The sequence below is a fragment of the Aptenodytes patagonicus genome, chromosome 1 (assembly GCF_965638725.1).
Source record: "Aptenodytes patagonicus chromosome 1, bAptPat1.pri.cur, whole genome shotgun sequence".
Classification (NCBI taxonomy): domain Eukaryota; kingdom Metazoa; phylum Chordata; class Aves; order Sphenisciformes; family Spheniscidae; genus Aptenodytes; species Aptenodytes patagonicus.
In genome coordinates this window covers 54,652,602-54,676,055 of record NC_134949.1, presented here as the reverse complement: position 1 = coordinate 54,676,055, position 23,454 = coordinate 54,652,602, and the positions used below count along the sequence as shown (strand labels likewise).

Here is a 23,454-nt window from a genome sequence, read left to right as displayed (position 1 = left end):
AAGGAGTGGAGGAGATTAACAGTTTTTATTTATCTTAAATATGACATTTGAGTGGATAATTCACATAAGGACTGATGACCTTAGGCTTTCATTTATCTTTGTATGACTGTGTACTCATACAATCTTTTCATAACTTACTGAACAAACTACTTCAACAGAATATTATTTTAACAAGCAGTAGTGATATCTGCAATTACAACATAGTGAAAAATGTATCATTTAAGTTTACTAGACGAAAGCAAGAAACCTTTTATTCACATCTTGTGAATTCTTACACAAAAGAAACAAACTGATTTTACTTTCAATTTCCAAGGTCCTTACATCTCATGTAAGGACTGCACTATAAATCATGATGTAAAAACCACAATAAAACACATATCAAGACTATAAGGTGTCTCAGTTGTGAGAGTACAGACTGCATTCATCATGACACCATACCAAGAAAGCTGACATCTGGTCTTTAATAAATATGTGTTTATGCAAATTTAAAATACAGGGTCTTCTTTCAGAGTAAGAATACTTCATTCTGAACTAGTGATCCAAATGCACACAGCATAAAAACATTTCTTCACTAAGACAAACTCTCACTTTGTGTTAGAACAAAGTGGTGCATATGTCTCTGCATGGAGAAAACCAGTATCAGAGTTTATCATATAATAGCCGCTAAAAAGAGCGGGCAACTTAGGGGATGCAATAGGAATAAGAAAGTTTTCTTTGGGAATAACCAGAAAGAAAGCACAGCCAGGCAGTCCAGCATCAGTACTTACACATCATACCTCTGCAGTGCTGTCACTTTGTTCTTGTTCTTGTCAACTGTACCCGTAGATAATTGGAGAAAGTTGGGGTTTAGTTTGTATAATTCTTGCAGTAGTTTCTGTTCATATTCCTGGTGCTTACCCGCCTAAGGAAAGAGAAACTCACAATGAATGAATACTGGTTTAATATATATTTTTATAGCTATAAAAAAAATATTTTTTATATATAAAGGTACATATGTACATCCCAAAGCTTAGTAACTGAGCTTTAACAACTTAACAGGTCACTCCTGACTGAAACTCAAAACAGTGCTTCTCAATCTCAGCACAGACATGATCTCAACAAATCTACAGCTTGCTAGAAATCACTTGGATGTATTTATCAATTTATAATTTTTTTTGAGACTTCTAAAGCAGAAAAATAGTTACAACCATAGTTACAACCTTATTAGAACTTGCTCTTTAGTTCTAATCAAGAGCTTCACAGTATACCTTCTAAATAACTTCTAAATCTCCAAGGCAGTCTGCATTTGATATATCAACCATACTAAGCTTTTCAGGAGATGGGAAGGAACAAAGAGTCTCTCTTTTAAACCAAAAGTTCCAAAATGGAAGTCATTTTATATCAGCTTAATGAAAACAGCTGAGGTGGTCTGAGTGTTAACTATCATGTAAACAAGGACTATATTCTGAGCAATAACTGATAAATCATTCTTTTCAATAACTGAAAAATTGAAATATTCTTTTAACTAATTGAATTAATTAGCTGAGAACAATTTCTTGCTTTCAGAAACTGAGGAGGCCCAATCCAACTCCAGAATATTGAATCCGGTGAGTGAAGGAAGAGAGTATTTTTCAGTCTAGCTTATCTATAACATTCTGTGGCTAAATAGTCAAAACAAAACCAGCAAGATCCACCCCCCGCCCCCCAACATTTAAAGTGACATCTGAAACAAATTCAAGATGAGCATTCACATTTTTTGTAGGCTGTTATACCACTCCAACCTAAGAATTACTACTTGCAAGTTAAGCATTGCAATGAGTTGAATCAAGGTGCAAAATAGAACAGTGAATTTGAAGCTGTCAATAGCTTTATCTAGAGTTTCCAGGTATTAAGAGATGTCCTTTAGAAAATGAAGCAAGTGCCAAGACTTATGGTCAGGTCTTCTGAATCTTAATTCTGGAACACGTTATTCTCTATCACATCTTCAGTATTGCTTTAAAAGCTCTCACATTACTTGTACACCTAAAAATTAACATTTGTACATTACTTAATTCATTCCCTTCATAAGTGTTTTGGTGGAACAGGAATGGAATTGATGCACAGGCATTGTAGACACCCTCCTAGAAAAATATTACAACCTAAAAGAAAACTATTACTTGCTTTTTTAAAAAAAAATTAAGCAGGAATATTTGACAAAATTCAAAAAACATAGTACTGCTGATAAACTAAATTCCCTTATGGGCTCCTTTAGAAGGGCAACTGCATATCCCATTTGAGTACTCCAGGTCAGTCAAACACTGTAAATATCTCCAGTTTTTTGCTACTTAATTCTCCAGTTCTCCATTACTGGTTGATTCTGAACGTGTCTTTCTCTATGTAGTCAACCTACACAACCCTCAAAAAAGGACACTGAAACATCTGGTGTATGCATCATCTTACCCAACTTTGTCACAGTGTCTACACCCAAGCTACTACCTACAGGAGAAAAAAGTATGGTTCTAGAGTGTGGTTCACCTAAATGCAAACTTTGAGGTATACTGCACCCTGGAAATGCTTCTTTTGCCATCAGCTATGAATAGAATATAAGCAACTAGCTCAGATGCGCAGATCTGCACTCCAAACATTAAGCAGCTGAGTAAGAAGAAACGTCCCTGGATCTCTCATCTTGCTTAAGACTTCAGTGGCAAAAGACTGAACGTCATGGCCAGGAACATCAGGCCAGTCCTAAGCTCACTTACCTGTCACATAAATGTAATAAAGAAACAAGATTAAAATCCTATATAGGAGCTTACAGTAATCAGGCTTTATTTATAACAAGCAATCCAGAGGCCAAACTTAGCATCTCCAACCTACCTTACCTAAATTCCCAGCTTCACTTTCAGAGACTTCCTGGAGTTCTACCAGTTCTTTTCAGTTTGTCACAATGTTTAGCTCTATTAACAATTATTGAACTTAGAATGTAAGTTCATCCATTGACAATTTTATTTTTTTTAAATAGTGACAATGAACATTCAATCTCATTAAATGGACCTGTAAATACACTGACACTAACCTAAACTCCAGAAAGCTGGTGCACTGAAAGCACAATGCACTTTTTAGTAGTTGTGTAATTTCCAATGATTTCCAAGAAAGTAATATGAAATCAAGAAGAAAGTTTAAGGAATGTAACAAGGAACAGGAAAGGAAGATTCATTTAAGTCACCAAGATCGAGTATAATCCACTCAAGACTTCTGAAGGAACTCATACGTGAAATTGAATTCCTGGCCAAGGTATGTAGCCTATCAATTTTAACTGGCAGTTAGGCCAGAGGACTGACAGATTACCATTGCCTTCTACAAAAAGGGCTGTAGAAAAGATCCTGTGAACTATAGACTGCTAAGTTCAACTTCCATTCTTCCTAAGATCATAGCCTATCTTAAAAAAAAAAAAAAAGATAGAAGTTCATGGATAAACACAACCTGAATGAATCTGAGCATCTTCTGTAAAGGGGAAATCCTACTTCACTGACATGATGGAATTTTATGATAGTGTCAATAAGTATAAATAAAGAAGATCCACAAAATCTTCAAAAAAGCCTTTGATAAAGTTTCACAGCAGAAGTTATTTACAAAGCTGCCCTGGGATAGAGGAAAGGTTCTTGTGTGGATTGAAGCTGGTTCAAAGAAAGGCAAAGGTAAGACTTACTGGTCACTTGTCTAGGGTGCAAAAACAAGCGATGAGGACTGATGACTGGCATCAGTTTTATGCAACACCATCAGCATGCATGACAAAGGAGTGAAGAGCAAGTTCTTTGCTGACAATACCAAACTCTTTGGGTAGTAGGCTGCCATGCTGATAACTAGGAACTCCAAAGAACCCCAGAGAACTCAGCAAACAGGCAAAAAGGTGGCAAATAAGCTTCACCAGAGACATGTCAGGTAACACACCAAGGGAAAAGTAGCCTAAACCATACTAACACTCTATTATCTGTGAACTGGCTGTTGCAGCTCAGAGAAGAGAGACCGAGATTACTGCCAATAGATCTCTGAAATTGTTAGTTGATTATGCACTGGCAACCAAACACAAAAAACGTGCTGGGCATCATTAGGAAGGGCACTCTAAAAAAAACACACAACCAAAAAAACCCCCCACACCACACTACAAACAAAACATTGAGGACTCCTATATTAAACTTTGCTTCCCCTACACGATGAGTATGATGCGTCTCAAGGACACAGTTAAAAGGTACAGAGAAGGGCAACAGAAATTATCACAGAAAGGGAGGAACTGCTTTACAAAGAAGTTTAAAAGCCCAGAAACCATGTGATTTGGAGAGAAGGCTGAGGGAGATAAGATCAAATTTTACACCACCACAAAGGCAATGGATATGGTGAATAAGGGTTTTGCTTTCAGCAAGTACTACAACACTAAGATTAGGGGACGCTTGACAAAACTAACTGGAGATCAGTTTAACCCAGGCAAAAGAAAGCGCTTTAGAAAACAGCTGGTGAACTTCTGGACTTGCTGCAACAAAAGACTACAGGGTTGACAGTATCAACAGGTTCAAAATGGATCAAATTCACGGCTGACAGCTTAATAAAAAACCTAAAAAGCCTAAACAGGAACACACCCTCAAACATGTATATTATAACAGATCTAGGTGGTGGAAGAAATACCGAGAAATGAACAGGGAAGGCGGCCTGGTTTACAAGTTCTCCTTGAACTTTACCTCCTATCGCCATCATCTGCAACAAAATATATACTACAGGGACTATTCATCTGAACCAGCAGGATATTTTTTTAATTTATGAAAATGTAGCTGAAATCCTCAGAATGAACTGCTAGTTTGTAGGAAAAAATGTTTAATAGATATGGACATTCTTCCTTATTCTTGGCTTAAGTCAGCCTAACACATGAAATAAAATCTACTTGTACAACATTTGTGCTAGCACTAGAGGTGGGGACCACCTGCTTCATGGACAGACCACATGCAAAAATTACAGCATGGATGCAAGGCTGGCATACTTGAGATTGAGTTTAAAAGCTTTACCAGACCTCATGTAGAGGGACAGACCCAGACCCAAAAGACCTCAGAATGCACCACCTTTGAGAAAGTAAAGCTATCCATTTACTTGCTTCCCTACCCTAGATAATAAGCATTTTGATGTTGAGACAGTAAAAACAGTCCCCACATCAGTATTTATGCTCTATTACAGTTACCCTCAGTGTTTTATTTTCAAAAGGTTTCTATACCCTTCACAGGCTAAAAGGAACATCAGAAATCAGATAGCATGGCCAAATCACAGTACAATAGTTAAGCCATGATAACTAGCCACACACACAAAATGTACAGGAAAACCCAGATCTGCACTAACTTCATTCACAGAGATTTAAAATAACATATGTTACCTTGCACTGGTATGAACAAAGGGCAAGTAGCTAACTCAAGGTTATCTGAATTCTTGGCTAAAAGTTTATCTCCCTCTTTTTGACTCATGAACACTCAGGGGACTTTTCAACCTTTAAAGCAGCATGCAATGAAAAAATTTAACTAACTGTTCACTTCTAATATCCAACTGGTTAATCACCTTTTGGATTTCAAAATTCAACTCTGCCATAACATTCAGCAAAAGGCTACATCATACACATATTAGACTAAATTATATACAATAAAATACATAAATGCCACATTTCATGTGTTTCCCATTCATTACACTTACCTGCATTTCCTCTTTTGTGAAACTGGCTGCTTCATCTCCCAGCTCATGTAGATACATGCAGTCTGGTTTTGGACACTGCATATTTTTTAGAAAATAACTGCAATATTTTGTTGTACCTAATGATGCCTGAAGAAAAAAAAAATCATTACTTAAGTATTGGAGGTTAAGAGTGCCTTTTACAGTATAAGAAAAAAAAAGCTGTATTTGCAAAAAAAATTCCTTCCCAAGATTTGGAGTTCCATTATAATACATTTTTTGATGCACATGGACTAGGAAGTGCATTTATAAGAAATCTATATACTTGAGGATTAGATAATTAGGGTGTATTTCTATTTTCATCCAATCTAAATAAACACCAAAATAAGAGCCTCAGTAAATATTTGCATTCATAATCATAAGAAGCCAAATAAGTAGTTATGAGTTTGTATTTCATGAAACTGGTTAATGTTTTGTAGCACGGTCAGGAAATGAATATTAACTAGCTGATTTTCTATAGCCACCAATTTGGCCAAGTCAGCCTGAATACCTGTTTACACAGATACCAAAAGGAAAATACTTGTATTTCCCAGGGAGCTTTTGAGAGGTGTGATGTTTGGACTACAGAAATGCTCTGTAAAAGCAAATAATCAGGTTTTCACACTATGCTACTAAGCTATACAACAAAAAAGCCACTGTGGGAAGGGGGAGGTGGTGCATCTCTTTCTTTGTCTTAAACTTGTTTTAAGAAGTTACCTGTTAACCCCCTAAAACATTGCCTGCTGGAAGCACACTGAACTTCCATGTTGTGATTAATGCTAGGAAAATAGGTCAAAACCCAATAAACTGGACGTTTTTGTTCATCAACACAAGCATATCCATACAAAGTTTTATGCTATGCACTGATATTAGTGTCCTAGCACATATACGTAAGAATGTAAAAATATTACCACCTTAAGCGTTCTGCCGTCTACCACCACGTTATTGACGCATTGTATGGCTCTGAGAGCATCTTCTGACCGGATGTAGGTGACATATGCACTGGCACTTGGACCCTAGAAAGAAAACATACCTTTTTTTTTTTCCTCCCCCCAGACAGATCTGAACATTAAGTTGCTTTTTAGCAGCTCACTTCATAAACTGGTATATTCACGGCTAGATGTTTTTAACAGGAAAACTGACAAAAATCGGAGAATTCATAAAAATTTAGATGTGATGCATAAAGAATGGGGAAAAGTAGAAATGCATCAAAATGTTGCTTGAAAGTCCTAAAAATACTTTTAAGTATTTTATCCCTGAAATACAGATTAGTGAATAAATGCCACATTGCTGCTTCTTTGAAGGTTCTCATCCTGCCTCCCAGTTTTTAATCTTTGTACATTGCATCTTGCATCCAACTTTGACAGTCCAGTTGGACAATGTCTTAGTAACTTAACAGTAATTTGATTTTTGCAATGCTATATTATTTTTTTCTTTTTATGACTTTAACCTATTGCTTAATCAGAAATAGGGAGCCCCAGATTCACTCCGCACACATGGATTTTCTCTAAAGGAATTAAAAAAAAAAAATCACAAGGGCCTCTGACTTACCTGTGAGCCTGCATATGATGTGCTGTTATTAATGACAACTTTATGTATTTTACCAAACTTCCCAAAATATTCTGGTCGTTTCAAAACCTACAAGAAAAGAAAGTTAAAGTGGTATACTGGAAAGTTAATTCATACAGGGCTGTACTTATTCTTCTGTGTAACTGTGCAACTAAAGCCTTTAACTAATAAAAGACAGGTCTCTTCTACAAAGAGGAGGAGAGCATGTAGATGTAGATTTGTTTTCCAACATAAAACATGGTTACTTGCAATACAGAGTACATTGCCACTGCAGTAAAGAACTTAAGTGAGGGGTATTCCACATTTTGTATTGTATTTTTAAAATTTCTTTCAGTACTCAGATACCCAAACCCTACCCTGGCAAGATACACCCCATGCAGCATGAAATATTCCTGTATGTATCTATTTTATAATTTGAGGAAAAAGTAGAAGTCACATTCATTCCAGTTTTAAAATAACCACCTTAAACTTGCATTCAGATATATTAACTGCTAGGAACAAAACGCTGAATCCCGACTCACTTGCCCCCCAAGAAAGAATGTAAAGCAATTAGCTCAAGATAGCCTCAAGTTTTCAGAAGACTAGACTAAGTACAGGAAGACAATATATGACACTTCCCAGGGGCAAGAAAAAATGTTTCAGAATCAATATCATGCTGAAATGAATAAGTGAACATCCCATCCCTGAAGGAAAAAAAACAAAGACAAAACACTCCTGTCTTGCCCTTCCCTCCACCAGTTAGTAATAACACACCATTTAGGGATCCTGCGCAAAGCAGGAACATCTCTAGCATATTAAGCAACTTTGTTGAATAAGTTACCTGTGTGCCAATGGAATTGGCAATATATCTGACACATTTGGTACCAAAAGCCTTTCTTTTTCTATCCCCGTGATGGAAGGAGGTGTAGAAGTACTGACTACTCAGACTGAAGCTAGATAAGCTAAGGGTATTTCTAGTTCTAGACAATAACCTGAGAGGTTAAAAAGGAAGATCTGTTTCCACAGCTCCATATACCTTATCCTGTAGTACATTCCCTCCATATTCTAATTCAAGGTACTTTTACTCATCCAAGAACTTCTTTACCTAACCACCTCCTCTCCCTTCTCAAGGGAGCATCAATGTCTTCAAGATCTAACAGCATTAATCACATTTGGAACATCCTGTAGAACTACAGGGCACATTGTATAGACAACCAGTCACCCACTGGTGTCTTCTGACTGCTCTTCACTTGATCTACACCCTCTTGAAAGATCCTACACCCACCTTCGGGCATCATTCCAGAGGACACTGACAATCCTGAGTAAAGCAGAAAGGTTTCTTCAAGTATCTTGCAGATTATACTCCTGATAAGATATGGCACCATGGCCTTCACAATTTTCACAAGAGCATGTCAACAGAAGTGGATCCACCTGTACTCCATTATGATCCACAGATCTATTTCCAGAAACAGCAAATAGCAGCCAATCTCCCCCTTCAAGTCATCTTTATTTGTGCAGGATGTTTTTGCCTGCTTAAGTGGATAACTTAAATTAACTATACTGAATATTTTTTTTAGCCCATCTCTCTCTTTCAGGCTAGGTTTCTCGGAAATCAAGTCATCTTGGTGCTATATGCAATATTCACTAAGTACACATTATCTTCTGGTATGTCAGTAAGAATACTGCTACCACCAAACCTAGTACAACATGCACCGCACCGCCCCCCTCCCCCCCCCCCCAGTAAACCCACTTCTAATTACTTCAAGTATTCAGTGTGGAATTATCTGAGGTTAAAAAATATTAACTGTATACACTATTATTTCTCTTACTCACAAATCCTCTATCTGGTCAAAGAAGCCTAATACATTTTTCTGTAATAAATAGCACCAAGCCAGTGCTGACAGTTGCTTGCAAATACTTGTTGCTATATTCTTGTAGAAACTGAAGTGTTACATGCCAGATCAGTTTAACTTTGATTTTTCTCTTCCCTTCATATCCCCCCCTTTTTTCTTCTCCACTAGAATCAGCTTTTTACGTTTGTTCTTTCCCAGTCTACCAAAATGCAGCTCATACTCTGTGAGTCCTCAGAAACAGCCACTTCTAATTGAGATTCCTCCAGACAATTTAGTCTGATCAGGTGAATTTAACTTGGCACAGTAGTTTTGAAGACATCTACCTTATCCTGTAGTACATTCCCTCCATATTATAATTCAAGGTACTTTTACTCATTAGCACTAATTCCATTAGCCACCTGCAGCTGACTGATGATGGAAGTAAATAAAACATTTTAAGCACAATCAGTTTTCTCAAATGAAAAGCTTCTTTTTGATGATGCAGAGTAGCAAGTCAACTCTTTCCTGGGTCTTCCTCTTACTAATTTTTTTCCCCTCAACTGACCACCCTTATGCTCCTTCCTAGTTACACTTCAAGTGTTGGTTTTTTTCTTCTCTCCCTACAGGTTTGTGCTACACTCTACAATTGTTCTTTATAATCCAAACAGGCTCCCACTTTAGAATTGCTGGTGCATGACACAGCTGTATAGTGCCAGCAGATCCAGCCTAGGAAAATGAGTACCTAAAAAAACCCTTAAGCTGATTTTTAGCCTAACAAGTCATTTTTAAACAAATACAAAGAACAATTTCCTTAACAAAAAAAATAGAACAACCATACTCCCAAAAGCAAAGACAAACACTTATTGAGGTTATTTTGGAGAAGGAAGCTGAGTAGGTTCCCTTAAGAAGAGGGAGCCTCAGCAGCAGTGAACCTTTTCAATGCTGATTCATTTTGTACCCATCAGGGAGACAGACAAGGGTGGCCACAAGGGTATTCCAATGGTTCCTTGACAGTAAGTTAGGAGCAAGACTTGCAAGTGTGAACCGCTCACCTCTGGATCTGCTAGGCGCTGAGATAGCCCTACCACAAAGACAAGATTCTTCTGTACAACCCGTACACTGGCCAAATGTTTGCGATTCTCTGATATCTTCTGTTTCCTCTCATTTTGTTTCTGTTTCTTTTCATTTTTTATCCTTTGCAGCTCTTCCTGGGAGAGTGGTTTGTACACTGCTGGATCTTCTGGATATGGCTAAATATAACAAATACCATTAAAAACAACCCATGTAAGAAACAACACATTTGAAAATCATTAATCCCAATGTTTTAAACACACAAATTTCTTTCTTCTGTTACATTGTTCTGATTGTTACGGCCAGCCACATTATAGAAGTAGCATATTCAGTCCTTTGGGAAAGGTGAACATCTCGCATATTTTCATGGAATTCTCCTATTTATAGACATAATACTGATTTGGGCAATAGCCACATTCTAACCCAGCTGCCTAGTCAGTTTGGTAACACTACAAGCAGCTGCAACATGACAGCCAACACATCCTATTAAGATTTCACTAACATAGCATAGTAAGCAGGGTGAAAGCATGCCCTGCATATTCACTTTATATTTAGTTGTCTGATACAGATTTGGATACTTAAGTGTATTAACAAAGTAAAGAGTACAGAATAAGAAATCAAAATACAAATATAATTTTCACCAAATTCAAAACAGTAACACCATTACACGGCTCCGTCTTTACATAGTTAACTTCTCCTAGCAGAGAGACAGATTTCAATACAGTTATTGCAAACTGATTTAACAGTATTCTCACCATGCTTGTGTACCAGTTTGGAACTTGGGCTTTGTCTTTCCTGGACAAAGGTGCATTTTTAACCTCAAGATTATCATCTACAGGTAACTCCTCAAACACACATAACACTGTAGATTTTAATCTCAAAAGTATCCAGCAGAAGTACAAGTGTCCTCAGAGTTACCTAGAAAGATTGCTCTATTCATGCAGAGCATTGCTATAAAGGCACTATTTTAGGCTGGTTTTGTAGACCACAGCGTGCTGTCCTCTGCCTCAGATTACTCCTCAAAGCAGTCGCATATTCCTTACCTGTTCCAGTTTTCTCAGACTGACAAGTTAGATTTCACACTTTATATACAAAGCAATGCTAAGCACAGAAGCAAGTATATGAAAATATATCTCAAAACAAAAAGAAGTGTTTGTAAACACTGAGATGAAGTAAAAAATAAGAGTAGTACAGGAGATGTGCATTAAGGTAAAGACTTAAGATAAAGAAGTTAAGCTCACCAATATGTTGAACTAAGTTCTTTGCTTGTACTACCATAACCGAAGTTTTCAGAGTAGAAGTCCAACAAAAATGAATTTAACTTTTTCCTGACTGTCCTCTGTTAACGGTAGAACACAAAACTAGTTGTCACACTAAATGACCTGAGAAAAAGCTACAGCAGCAGATGAAAATAAGGTTTAGGTTAAAACCATATATTCCTCATACTTGCATGATGCTACTGAACAAGCCAAGTGCTTAGACCTGATAGTCTTCTGAGTACATCCCCAAACAAAACAAGATCCATTTTACAGTTTAAAGAGTTTAAAGTTCAGCACCATTATACTATACTTGAGACATCTTCTGAAAATATGCTGCAGTCAACTTCAGCTGATGGCATCTCATGGTTAAACACCAAGACCTCTGGAACATGTTTTTAGTATCACAAAGGATTTTAAACTTCTAAGATACTTTAGCAGTAGCCAAAGTCCTTAACATGAAAACACAATAATTATTGTTACCCTTGAAGAACAGTTAAAACCGTACTGTTTCTTAAAAAGTTATGTTATTCACAAGTAACACTGAATACCTTATACAGATTTCACAATCTACTTGATGAACAGCAATGACCCATTAGTAAGGTCATTTGAGATTAGCAATGATTATCTTGAGTTTTAACACATGTACACATGAGGACTTCAGAGATGCAGAATAATTCTGCAAGGCATTTCACTTATTTAAAGAGTTTCTCGAAATCTGTGTTAGTCAATCATGTAGAATAAAGAATAGATATTGTTTTGTTTTAGGGAAGAGAAAGACTGCTCAGCAGAGAGTTAGGTCAGTTATCACAGTCAAGCTGAGTTCAGGTAGGAATGGGAAGAAAACAAATGCACCAGTATAAGGTAGATATAGTTCCAAAAATAAGATGGCTTGCCCTACATCAAGTGATGTGGTATCATACCCACAATCCATCCTTTCACAGATTAATTCCTTCTCCACATCCCATACTATGCAAGGCAAGGCTTGCAAGTGTGCTGCTCTCTGGTACTGTGCAAGAAATGAATTCATGGTTTTCAGTAGGTTCAGTAAGGCTCCTGAAGGTCCAAGAAAACTACAGCAAACAGTGCCAAAGTTCATCAGCTTCTTTCTTGCCAAGTATAGCCACATTCAGAGCATATTCTCAAATGAGAAAAAAAATCAGACAGTATGTTCCTTCTCGGTACAGCTATTTGCTACGGGAGGTCCTGAACATTAGTCAGGAAACATCCTGGGTAGCTCAAGCATAACCCTGAGCAGAACGGTTATTTGTCCATAGTAAAACTAGTAGTTTGTATTAGTACAGGAGAGCACAAGAACTGCTGAGAGGCACACAACTAAACAGCAACTTCAGAATCAGGGAAGAGAAATCTCAGCAGAAAGTACGAGACTGCCTGAATAAGGATTTCCAATTGTTAAGAAGTAGCAGTAGTTGATTTGCCACCATGGATAACAGCACTTGTTTGAGCAATAGAATCATCAAAAGTTCTCACCAGATACTATAGAGCTGTATTATACATGAAATGTTTCATATGTATGTTTATCACTCTTATGACATGTTTAATGCTTCTAAGGAATGAGTAGTTGGATATCCTGACTTGCAGGACCTGTAAATGAATCTGTGTGCACCTCCTGAATCCCAAGAATAAATCAGAAACCCAATCCTAAGAAGTGATAGATGATTTTCCTATCTATATATAATGTGTGGCATGATGACAGATAAGAGATACTGTGCATTTTAGGAGGGAGGAAGGCAAGTAAGCACAGCACCAACATTTCAGAAGCTAATTCTAAAAAATAGTAAGTATTAGAAATCCTGTTTCTTTCAAATAAGGACATAAAGTCACTCTACAAATAGGACAATAAATGATTTCATCTTCAGAGTGATTGCTTCCCACAGTGTTGAAGTTTATGAACTCAGATGATAGTTCAATTACAGTCAGAATACCTGCAGGGAAGGCTGGTGGAACATGGCTCTGAAAGCCAAGCAAGGTGGATTGAGTGCTGGTGTATCTCACAGTACCATTTCATCTGTTGTTTACTCTGTCCAACCATACAAAATAGGAGTAGGAGGAGGACCACAGGTACCAGAAGCTCTCAGGTCTTGCAACAGCTGAAGTGGCAACACTACTGAGATGATATTTTTTTTTAAAACACAAGAAGCGTAAGATACTTGTTTAACCTACTATCACTGATTCCTTAGCTGGTAGAGGATTTGAGATCCAAATGTTATCAGCATTTATCTATTTTCAGATGCAAGACATTAAGAGATGTCAACATCACTGATTCACTGACTAAGTTTAGCTGACACCCTCCACTTAAGTTATACAAATCCTCTTCAGCAAAAACCACGTAAGCCACCTGAACAAGATGTGCCAACATGGAAAATTACCAGATTTTGTTTACACTAACTACAAGTTGCTCGTAGTCCTATAAGAACTTCATCAAAAGTTCGAATGTCTCTTCTGTAGTCTCGTTTCTTTAATCAGAGATGGCCCTTGATGAATTCTCAGTCTTCCTGACTAAGTTTGTCTTGTCATTTAAGTTTTGTTTTCTTTCAGACTTTTTTCCCCACATTTTCCCAATTGTTGAAAGCTGAGCTGGGATTTATCAAGCACTTTGCTTTTGTCATTCCCAGATGGGTCACATTCCTTCCACACAATGGATGTACCAACATTTCCCAGTTGTTGCCTTGCTACCGAATAGGTTCTGAAATGAGAAATACAGAGAAAGTCAATAAGGTTTATGCATACTACTTATATCAAGAATAATAAATAGCAATTTCCTATATTTCTAAATATCAATTGTTGCACCCAAACTACTCAGTTGTGGGATTAAAAGCACCAGAACAAACAACTGACATTTGGACACTGTGCATTAAGACCAGGTGTTCCTTTTACACAGAAGCAGGAGAAACATGGACAAAAACATGCTTAAAACATGTTAGTTTCTTGGTCATAAATGTAGCAATTTACTATTTCTCTCCATTTCTAACTCAAGATGCTAGGAGGAATAAAGCTAGCTAAGTCGAGGAACTGGAGAACAAGGCAAAGCCACACCACAGGAACAGCTGTGTATCAAGTTATATTATTTGGTGGAAGGGCAAAGCAATTAAGGAATGTGAAGGAGCTAGGCTTTTTTATTGTTGGATTTAAAGATTGCAACAACTGACACTAAGGTCTGAGAATGCCTTGCCCTATTAAAGCAACACAAGCGACTGAAATGGTACATATTATTCATAGGACAAACAGTACCCAGGCCGCTGAATTTTAAAGAAAAAAGAAAAATCACTGTAAAGATAAAAATCACTGTCTTTACAACCAGAACCAGTGAGTCTGGTGACCTCTAAACCAGCTTCTGGCTACAGAAGTCTCTTTTGAGGACAACATATTTTCATTCTAATTTGACTAGTTAGCAGCTATTTCACTCACAGTTAAGAAATCAATTGACTGGAAAAAACAGGAAGGCTTGCTTAGCATCTTACAATTGACTACACCTACAATTCTGAAGGGCATCAGGAACTCAAAGCAGGTCAGTTCTATTTTTCAAGGAAGTACTTTTTGTAGTTAATGAATTAAACAGAAACAATTTCCGAGTCTATTTCAGAAGATTCAGACAAAGTTTAGAAACCTTTTAACGTGTTAAGACTAACAAGTACTAGTTTCCAACCAGCATTCAAGTTAAATTCATATTAGCACCTTACTTTCACAAATCAAAACAAAGCAAATGTTCATCTACTACTGTTACTAATAGGAGGAAACTTAGGACATACTAAACTCAATTGACTGCAACCACGTGAACATATTCTGCACATGCAAATGTTAAGCTATATAACAGTTAAAGCATGTAGAAGTATTTTCTCCTTGGTAGAAAAAACTGCAAGCTAACATCTTTTCAGTTTGAAGTAAAATTAGAGAAGCTTAAGAAAATAATGGTATATGTGCAATGCACAGTTAAGATCTATCAAACTAACAGCATAGACGCCACTATAGTGTATAGTCAAACTATTTCATCACAGGCTTTTCCAAAATCTCCCGCAAACCTTTCAGCCAAAATCCCTGGATAGGGAACTTATTTATTGCTCCTCTCCACAGACTAGTGATCAAACCACTGGAGAACTCGCATTGCATTGAATACCATTGGCACAAATAGCAGTTTTCTATTATGTAATTGTACATAACATATTCAGCCTTGCTTTAATATATGTTTATTCGCAGTCCATTTTGCAGTAAGTATCCTGCACTGGTATATACATTATAAACATGACATACCTGTTGAAACCATAGTACCTATTATAAACTTTCCTGCAAAAATTTTGTTGCTTTGCCATCTTTTGCACTTCAGCATTTTAAGCAGTCACAACCAATACGCACCATCGTAGACATGAATTAGAAGACTGCTTAGATCTTTTCCCCAGAAACCTTACTACACACAGATAGGAACTATTTAGACACACTGCACACAAAAACATGTACCTGGTTCAGAAGGTCCAGCACACTTCAAAAGGTGGCTTCTTCAGACTTATTTGATTCTGCCATCAAACGTGGAGCTCGAAACGATTTATTCCCGAGATCCTGACAGGGTCTCTGCGCCACAATGTCTTTGTCTATGCCACAAAAGGAGCATACTCCTCAGCCTCCTCCATGCAAATCTCCTACAATCCAGCGATATAGCTGCAACTCAACTCAGGAACATCTTGGCAGTCCATGGATGAAGAAAGTATCAAGGACATAATCCTCGTCCATTGTGAAAGAAGAGGTCTCCTTCCTCTCCTGAAATGGTCCGTGTGCTTCATTCTGATCGTAGCACTCATTCTAGCTTTTCTCCCAAAACTGTTTTTTTAAGCAAACTGTATCCAATTCAGCAAAATATTTGCACATCCAATCATATGCCAGATTATTCCAAATTAAAAAGTTCAGCTGTGGCAGTATCCGTATTTCACAGAATTCAGATACCCAGAGGCAGTGAATAGCATGCTGCTTCTATGATTTTTTCAGATATATTCCATAAACTTCCAGTAATGAACAGGCAGAGATTAATCAAATAGTTGTTGGCAAAAAGTAGTGTAATAAATCCAGGTACATGAAGCGACTTAGACAAGGAAATTCCAGGAATCTCATGTTTGTACCAGCAGAACAGAAGTTTTCTTGTACTATGAAAATTACTATACAGCATGTGTCATCTACAGCAGGTATCACATGTGGAGAACCATTTGGCTGATGGCAGGTGGATCTTCCTTGTAGAACACACAGCTCAAATATCGTAACAAATTTGCACAATTTGTTAACAAATGTGTGTTGCTGTGGGATAGCCTTCAAGCTTGCAGAGGCATCCAAACGCAGGTTAGCAGTGATAACTCTAGTATAGCCAAAGCCCAAAAGAGCAGTAAGAAAATATGACTGGAAGTGCTTATAGAAAGCTGTGGTAGTGAATAAAGACAGTGAGACCAACTAAGATTACTTGGGGTCTGAAGAGGGAGCTGTAATATGAGACAGGAAGCCAACAAAGGCATAAACTGAGGATAGGATCACAATTAAATAGCAGGAGAAAGAGGGGACATAAGCAGCTGTGATTACAAAAAGAGGAAGGCCAGGCAAGAAAGTTACAATCAAAGGAAGTCATTAGCGTTAAAGAGAAGAGGATATTGAGAAAGAATTTTATTAAATACTGAAGATAAGGAAATAATGAGGTTAAGCAAAACACTAAAAGGAGGAAGAAAATAATTCAAAGGAAAAAGCAGGCAACTTAGTGAAGCTGCAGTTTATAGTTGTGGCCAACCAAAGCATCAGCCAGACATCAATTAAGAGATAGGGAGAAATTAAGTGTGACACTAAGTACTACCTTTAAGCATTTGGCAACAAGATCAGAATAATAGACAAATAGACTTAAGCCTAGATTTTGAAATGCTTTAAAGTTTAACACCATTGGATGTATTTTCCAAAGGTTTTACACGTTTAGAGTCCAGAAAAATATGGATTAAAAGCTCCAATGCCACAAACAAAACAAGCAGGTGCTTTATAAGCTTGCCTCAGACAGCGCTGCTAGTTTAGCTGAACCTTGGCCCTCAGCAAACCCCTGATGCTGGAATCCTCACTGTCCTTCCTGAAAAGATTTTGTCAATGCATGAGCACCCCAACTCAAAGGATTTTTTTTTTTTTTGGCAGTTCTCCCAGCATGCCTTGGTTCTGATCCACAGCTTCCCCTATTAATCCAGTTCTGAATTTAACAAACCAAGACTAGCCGTTGCACAACAGCTTCGACACATATGCAGACAGAATCTGAAAGATCCAACACCTCACCCTTGATCTAGGCCATGACTAGATGAATGTTTCCCCGAAGGAAAAGGATGTCTTTGGTACCAACACAATGCAAGAGCCTTGTGATATGTGCAAGACAAGCCGCTGTTCCAGGATATTTACCTTTCTGCAAGCAGGACAAAGTCCATTCTCATCAGTGCGGATACGATGCCAACAGAAACGACAGATTTGGTAGCCACAGGTGCAAGGGAAGAAGTTGATGTCATCAATCTCCAGAGGCTCCATGCAAAGGGGGCATTCCACAGGGTCTTCCTTAGCATCAGGGCTGCGAGACATCTTTATATGTTCGCAGAGCAGCAAAAGTTTATAATAACTTAATAGACCAAGAAGGTCAGCACTTGAAGGTCTGCAAGAGAGAAGAAAAAAAAGAAAAAAAAAGAGCGATTAGTACTTTTGACAACCTTTCTTTTGCACCTTTTAATATTTCAGTTCTTCACCACTTTCCTTCTCCCCACGCAAATTATCTACTAACACACAAGTTACTCCCTAATAAACTTGAGTGTGTCTTCCTACTTATGAGTCACACAAGTAATATTAAAGATGGTACTGGTGATGTACTTCCCTACCTGGATAGGTAAGCACTTCTTTGGCAGTTCACTAGCCTATTTGGGTTTCAAACTGTACAGTTGCAAAGAAATGCTTAACAGTGTACACCATCCATTGCTTCTAAGTTCTGTCAGCTCCTTTAACTATTGCTTTCTTAATCTTCTACAAATCCAAAATCAAATCCTTGAACGCAGGACTTCATGTTTAAGATCAATTTACTCCTTTGCTCAGAGACTTGAAACAATCAGAGATCTGGAACAACATTTAGGTCATCCATTCAGACTTTTCAGTAGGGTTACAGAATTATCAAACAAAAACAAGGAAAGCTTCTTACTCAGGAGGATTTGTTTCTTTGTCCATCTCATTTTTTGGTCCAGAGATTGATCTCCGAGATCAGTCTTAGGACTATAGCATTAGCCAAGATTTATCAGGTACACAGCTTTCTACATGTGTCAGACAGCTTTTACCAAGTCAGTCATGCTTTTCATCAGCATCCAATTCACACCAAAGCCCACCTATATGCATGTGGTCAAAAAAAAAGTTTTAACTTGAGTGCAGCCACAATAATGTATTTCTGGATCAGAATTTTTAAGAGAACCAAAATTCAGGTCACCATTTTCTTAACTCATTTCTTGAACTCAGTCATTTGAGTATGCTTCCATTCTGTCAGTTTAAGAATGCAGCACAAACTTACTTTCAGACTCAAAACAAGGCACTCAGTCCTCACCGAGATGTTCAATCAGTTTGGGGTTTTGGTTTGGTTTTTTTTTCCCTTTCTTTTTTCATTTAAGTACCACTCTGGATACTTGAAGTTGTATCTAATCTCAGCAAGCTGTCTTGATATGCTGTATGAGACATACATGTAGATGGGACAGAATTAAAGGGCAACAGTAGAATGTTTAGGTGTACCTTTTGGAGAAAAGAGAAAGAAAAAAAAAAGAACTAGAAACCCACTAAAAAAAACGTGACCAGAACTGATAGTTGGATGGTCATACTATCTGTAACGAACTACACCACTTCTTTACAAGTAAGTAAGCTCGAAAGTTTTTTAAAAATCCAAAATTCTTTTTACAATTATACCTTTCCCAAAATATCAGTCATGCAATTATAATTTAACCACACATACACAATCTGGAGTCCCCTCTACTTTCCCAGAGAGTTTTCTGTTTCATTTCTAACCAAAAACTACTAGACCGTGTACTATCCAGTCTTTCTCCAGGCTTTTAGGAGCAAGTCCAGAAACAAATTCTCACATCCACCTACTTGAAGAGTGACATTTACTCCTGTCCTTAGAAATAAGATCACTGAATGTTTCGAGATCAAACCCTTGGTCACAGATTTCTGTATCTTGTAGTGTTAGGTATATGTATCTTTGGTTTGATACTTTAACAACCACAAAAACCAGTCCTGTTTATGATCTTCCATACTCTAAACCATACTTCTTGCATGAAGTCTATCTTGTAAAGCCCAAGAGGTTCCAGCTCAAGTTGGGACCTCCCCACCTTACAGGATAGGATCCATTTAGCATCAGTCCACAATACTTGTCCCTGTCCTGCACATCTCTTCAGGGACAGAAATTCCTTTGCAAGCAGCCAGGAGAGAACCCTGAAGAGGAACAGCATACATACACGCACAACCAAAGTACCATCCAAATACACAGCAGAGAGTATATAGCTTTGTACGGGAACAGTCGCGTTGTAGTTAGGTTAACTTGTGCTCACAGGCTGATACCAGAAGCCTAGACTAACTGCGATTTTGACTAGTTTGGTAGGGAGTATAGCCTCTAGGCACAAAGTGCAGTTCTGGTAAACATACACCACTGCCCTAGAGAGAAAAAGTTCCACTGGATGCTCACATAAAAGTAAGGATGAGAGAACGGATTTTAGATGTGGTAAGCATAATTTCTCTATGGCATACACTAGCAACAATACTGTCCTCTTTCTGACCTTCACAATGATTAAAATCAAAAAGTTAAACTCCTACAATAATACAGCAGCTTTTACTTCCATTATCTATGCTTTCATTAGTGCTGTATTTACAATCATTTTGGCAGGCTCAAAACCAGGTTCTGGGACCTTACCAGTGTTTTCTACAGAGAACACTAGCAGAATCTGACCTGAAGGAAGGAAAGGATTAGTTTGTTTGGGAGCTTTGTCTTGTTTTTAAGAACACATTCCCACTGGCTGAAGAGTGGGAGGGACTGTTAAAAGGCCACAGCACATTATTTAATTGCTTATTATGCAGATAACACACATTTCTACAGCAACCCTTACTTCTCCTGTAAACTTTTCACACTTGTATAGCAGCAAAACCATTACAGTATGAAAGTGACTTTAAACCAAAGCACAGGATAAACTGAACAGATTTTGTTCAGTTTAGATTTGGGTTTGACTTTGTCAAAAAACATGTCAGTAAGCAGACAGCATATTCTCTTCAACTGTGTACTCATTCCACCGCATGCTCAGCAGCTTTGAGCCTACTGAAACACATCTAAATAAAGCTATACTAGTACTAGTGAAGCTGTAGTTAAAAGTGCAGTTTTGAAGAAACTTCAGGCACCACAGTAAAACTACTGAATTATGAAGTTACTATTTGGAATCTCTGATAAGAAATGTCATCAGTTCATGTGAAAAAAAAGTGTGACGTATTAGCTAGTGCCTCTGGGATATGCAGACAAGCTCTAACAAAAACTGCAACATGATTAACATTTATGAGCTGTTTAACACTAAGAGTTCAGCAGCTGCTAGCAATAATGCCAATAGCTTGCTTCAATCAGCAAATGGCCCGTTATTTTACAACAAGGAGTAAAGAGCAGCTGTGTGCCATGTTTCTTCAAACTAAGTAAGAGGCAATGTTTATTTACTTGGGAAAAGACCATTCAAGCATCCCATTTAGAGATTCTCCACTGAAGCGTGTCTCCATTTCAGGAGAGTTTATATAGCAGGGTCTGTGTCTCAACTCTGCATCAGAACAATGCTTGTTTTTTCAAAACCGGAATAACATGCATAGTAAGGCATCATTAACGCATTGTTCATATAGTGCTACCAAGAAACACAGAGTAACTAGTCAGCTCTAAGGCTATTCCAAACAATTCAAGATTAACGTCACAGGGAAAGTAATGCAGCAATGGCAAAAAACAAAAGGCAGTATTACATGCTGTGTTTAATCCAGAGTATTTGGTCTTTGGGATCAAGTTCAAAGAGATTAAATTAATAGCATCTCAGGAGAAGGAAAGGAGGAAGGTTGCACACACATACAATACAAACAGCTAGAATTTGTCCATACACTTTCCAAAACGCCGACAACTGCAGTCAAACAGGGCTCCGACAGCTCCACATCCTGTTTACAGGAGACTCTGCCAAAACATTCATGCACACAGGGATGGAGCGGAGGTGGACAGTGTCCAGCAGCATCTTTTAGGTTTAGTGAATTTATAATATGTAATAATAAAAATATAGAAATATATAGTTGTGTGTCTTATCCCTTCCACCATACCAACTAATAAGTTCCTTTCTTTTCCAAACACATATGCAAAATAAAAAAAAAAGATAATTTTTCATTAACTATTAAAAGTGCTTACTTAGTGGATTTGACAGCTGTGTCTAATCAGCTTCACTGTACAATTGTTTCTCTTGATGAAATCCTCCAAATTTTGCAGTCGGGGAAAAAGAAATTCTATTATTTGAGGGTACTCACCTAAACACAATTTTACTTCTAATATAGCTAGTGATTTCAGTCCATTTAGGATGCAGACATTGCCTTTCCCTTTTTCATTTGTGAGCAAGTTTAGCTTCCAGCAGTTTATCTTCCCTATTTAATTTTAAAAAGGGTCATAAAAAAAGGGGGCAAGGGAAAAACAACTAGCTTGTTATGCATTCTTTTTCCTCAAGTGCACCAATTTGAGACTTGACACACGATCCACCTTCATCTCCCCATAGTAGACACCAGAACATCTCCACTTGCTAGCAGTTCATTTTAGTAAACGTGTCTCTTAAACTTTAAGTCCTCCCCCAGGAAGGCAGCTAGCTCCAGGGGATACAGACACTTCTCCCCCTCACGTGATGGGCTGAATCCAGCCTTACTACTTGCTTTAAGACACTACAAGTGTCACAGCCAAAAGTTGTCAAAATCTAGTCTGAAAAACCTGAGTAAAGGACTCGCATCCCAGAAAATATTTGGAGACTTAGGGCCTCTTGAAGGAAAAAATCCAGACACATTAGCTAATGTTTCACTTAAAGTTCAAACATACCTGACACTTGAAGTGAAACAGGTCGGAGTCTATGCACTGAACTTTTAGTAAGGGCTCATTAAACTTACGCAAACAGAAACTCATACTTTTTTTGTGGCCTTGTATCTTTTGAAACTCATCAGCCCCAAGAAGTCTCAAAAACACACTGCAGATGCTGCCTGTGTAACGCCACAGGGAAGGCAGCCCCCCGAGACCCCTGTTCCCACCCTGCCGAAGGATCTGTTCCCTTTCCACACTTCACCTCTGTGGTGATCCCATATAAAAGCTGGAGGCAGAAAGGCAAGCAGACTACAAGCGGCAGCTATAATGGGTTATCCCCTCCTTGAATCAGGGGAGCAGCAGCAGCTCTGTCACCACAGCACTCTCCTCCAGGCTGGCATGAGGGCACAGCAGCCCAAGGCCCATGCTTGGACTACCTCCTCCCACTAGTGACTCTGCTGAAAGGAAAGCAACCTTGGTCTCCTTCGGTTCCTGAACATAAGAAAGGCTATCACTTCATTGCATTGCAGTGACCACTGGAAGGTTTACATCAAAACCCTTCATAGGCAGGCTGCAGAGAAAAGCCCATTTTCACTTTAAGTACGCAGCACTGAGGGAGATCCAGCGAGTTAGTCGTTCACGGCCCCAAAAAGAACCCATATGGGAGAAAGTTCACATATGCATGTCCCAAATCATGGATGAATGGTCTAGTCATTAAAACACCTAGTCTTGTGTCTTAAGTCATCCACACAATTCAGAAGAAATCTGGGGAACTTCCCCAGGCCACCTCTATGACATGCTACCCTCTACTACCCTGTAATTTTTTTGGAGCATTACACAAGGAAAGTAATCCCTTTCTCCCACCAGCCCTTCACTCACATCAAAATACAGTGATATTTTACAATCACCTGGTTAGCAACACTGATATAGGAGACTGCAGGAGTGCTGAAAACAGGCTATACTT

The 23,454-nt window shown here is 38.1% G+C and overlaps 1 protein-coding gene across 8 annotated transcripts in view; it reads right to left on the bottom strand.

The window, feature by feature from the left end:
* The window catches only part of CNOT4 (CCR4-NOT transcription complex subunit 4), an 84,059-nt gene that overhangs the window by 28,162 nt on the left and 32,443 nt on the right, over positions 1-23,454 (bottom strand). For 5 of the 8 annotated variants that reach the window (XM_076335595.1, XM_076335547.1, XM_076335576.1 and 2 more), the window contains exons 2-7: positions 17,819-18,062; positions 10,127-10,324; positions 7,246-7,332; positions 6,609-6,710; positions 5,680-5,805; positions 768-901 (exon numbers count right to left, since the gene is read on the bottom strand). In XM_076335595.1, coding sequence (XP_076191710.1) covers positions 768-901; positions 5,680-5,805; positions 6,609-6,710; positions 7,246-7,332; positions 10,127-10,324; positions 17,819-17,992 — 821 coding nt within the window. In that variant the 5' untranslated portion in view covers positions 17,993-18,062. The remainder of the gene's footprint in view (positions 1-767; positions 902-5,679; positions 5,806-6,608; positions 6,711-7,245; positions 7,333-10,126; positions 10,325-17,818; positions 18,063-23,454) is intronic. The other 3 variants (XM_076335555.1, XM_076335570.1, XM_076335591.1) reach the window with 1 other exon arrangement.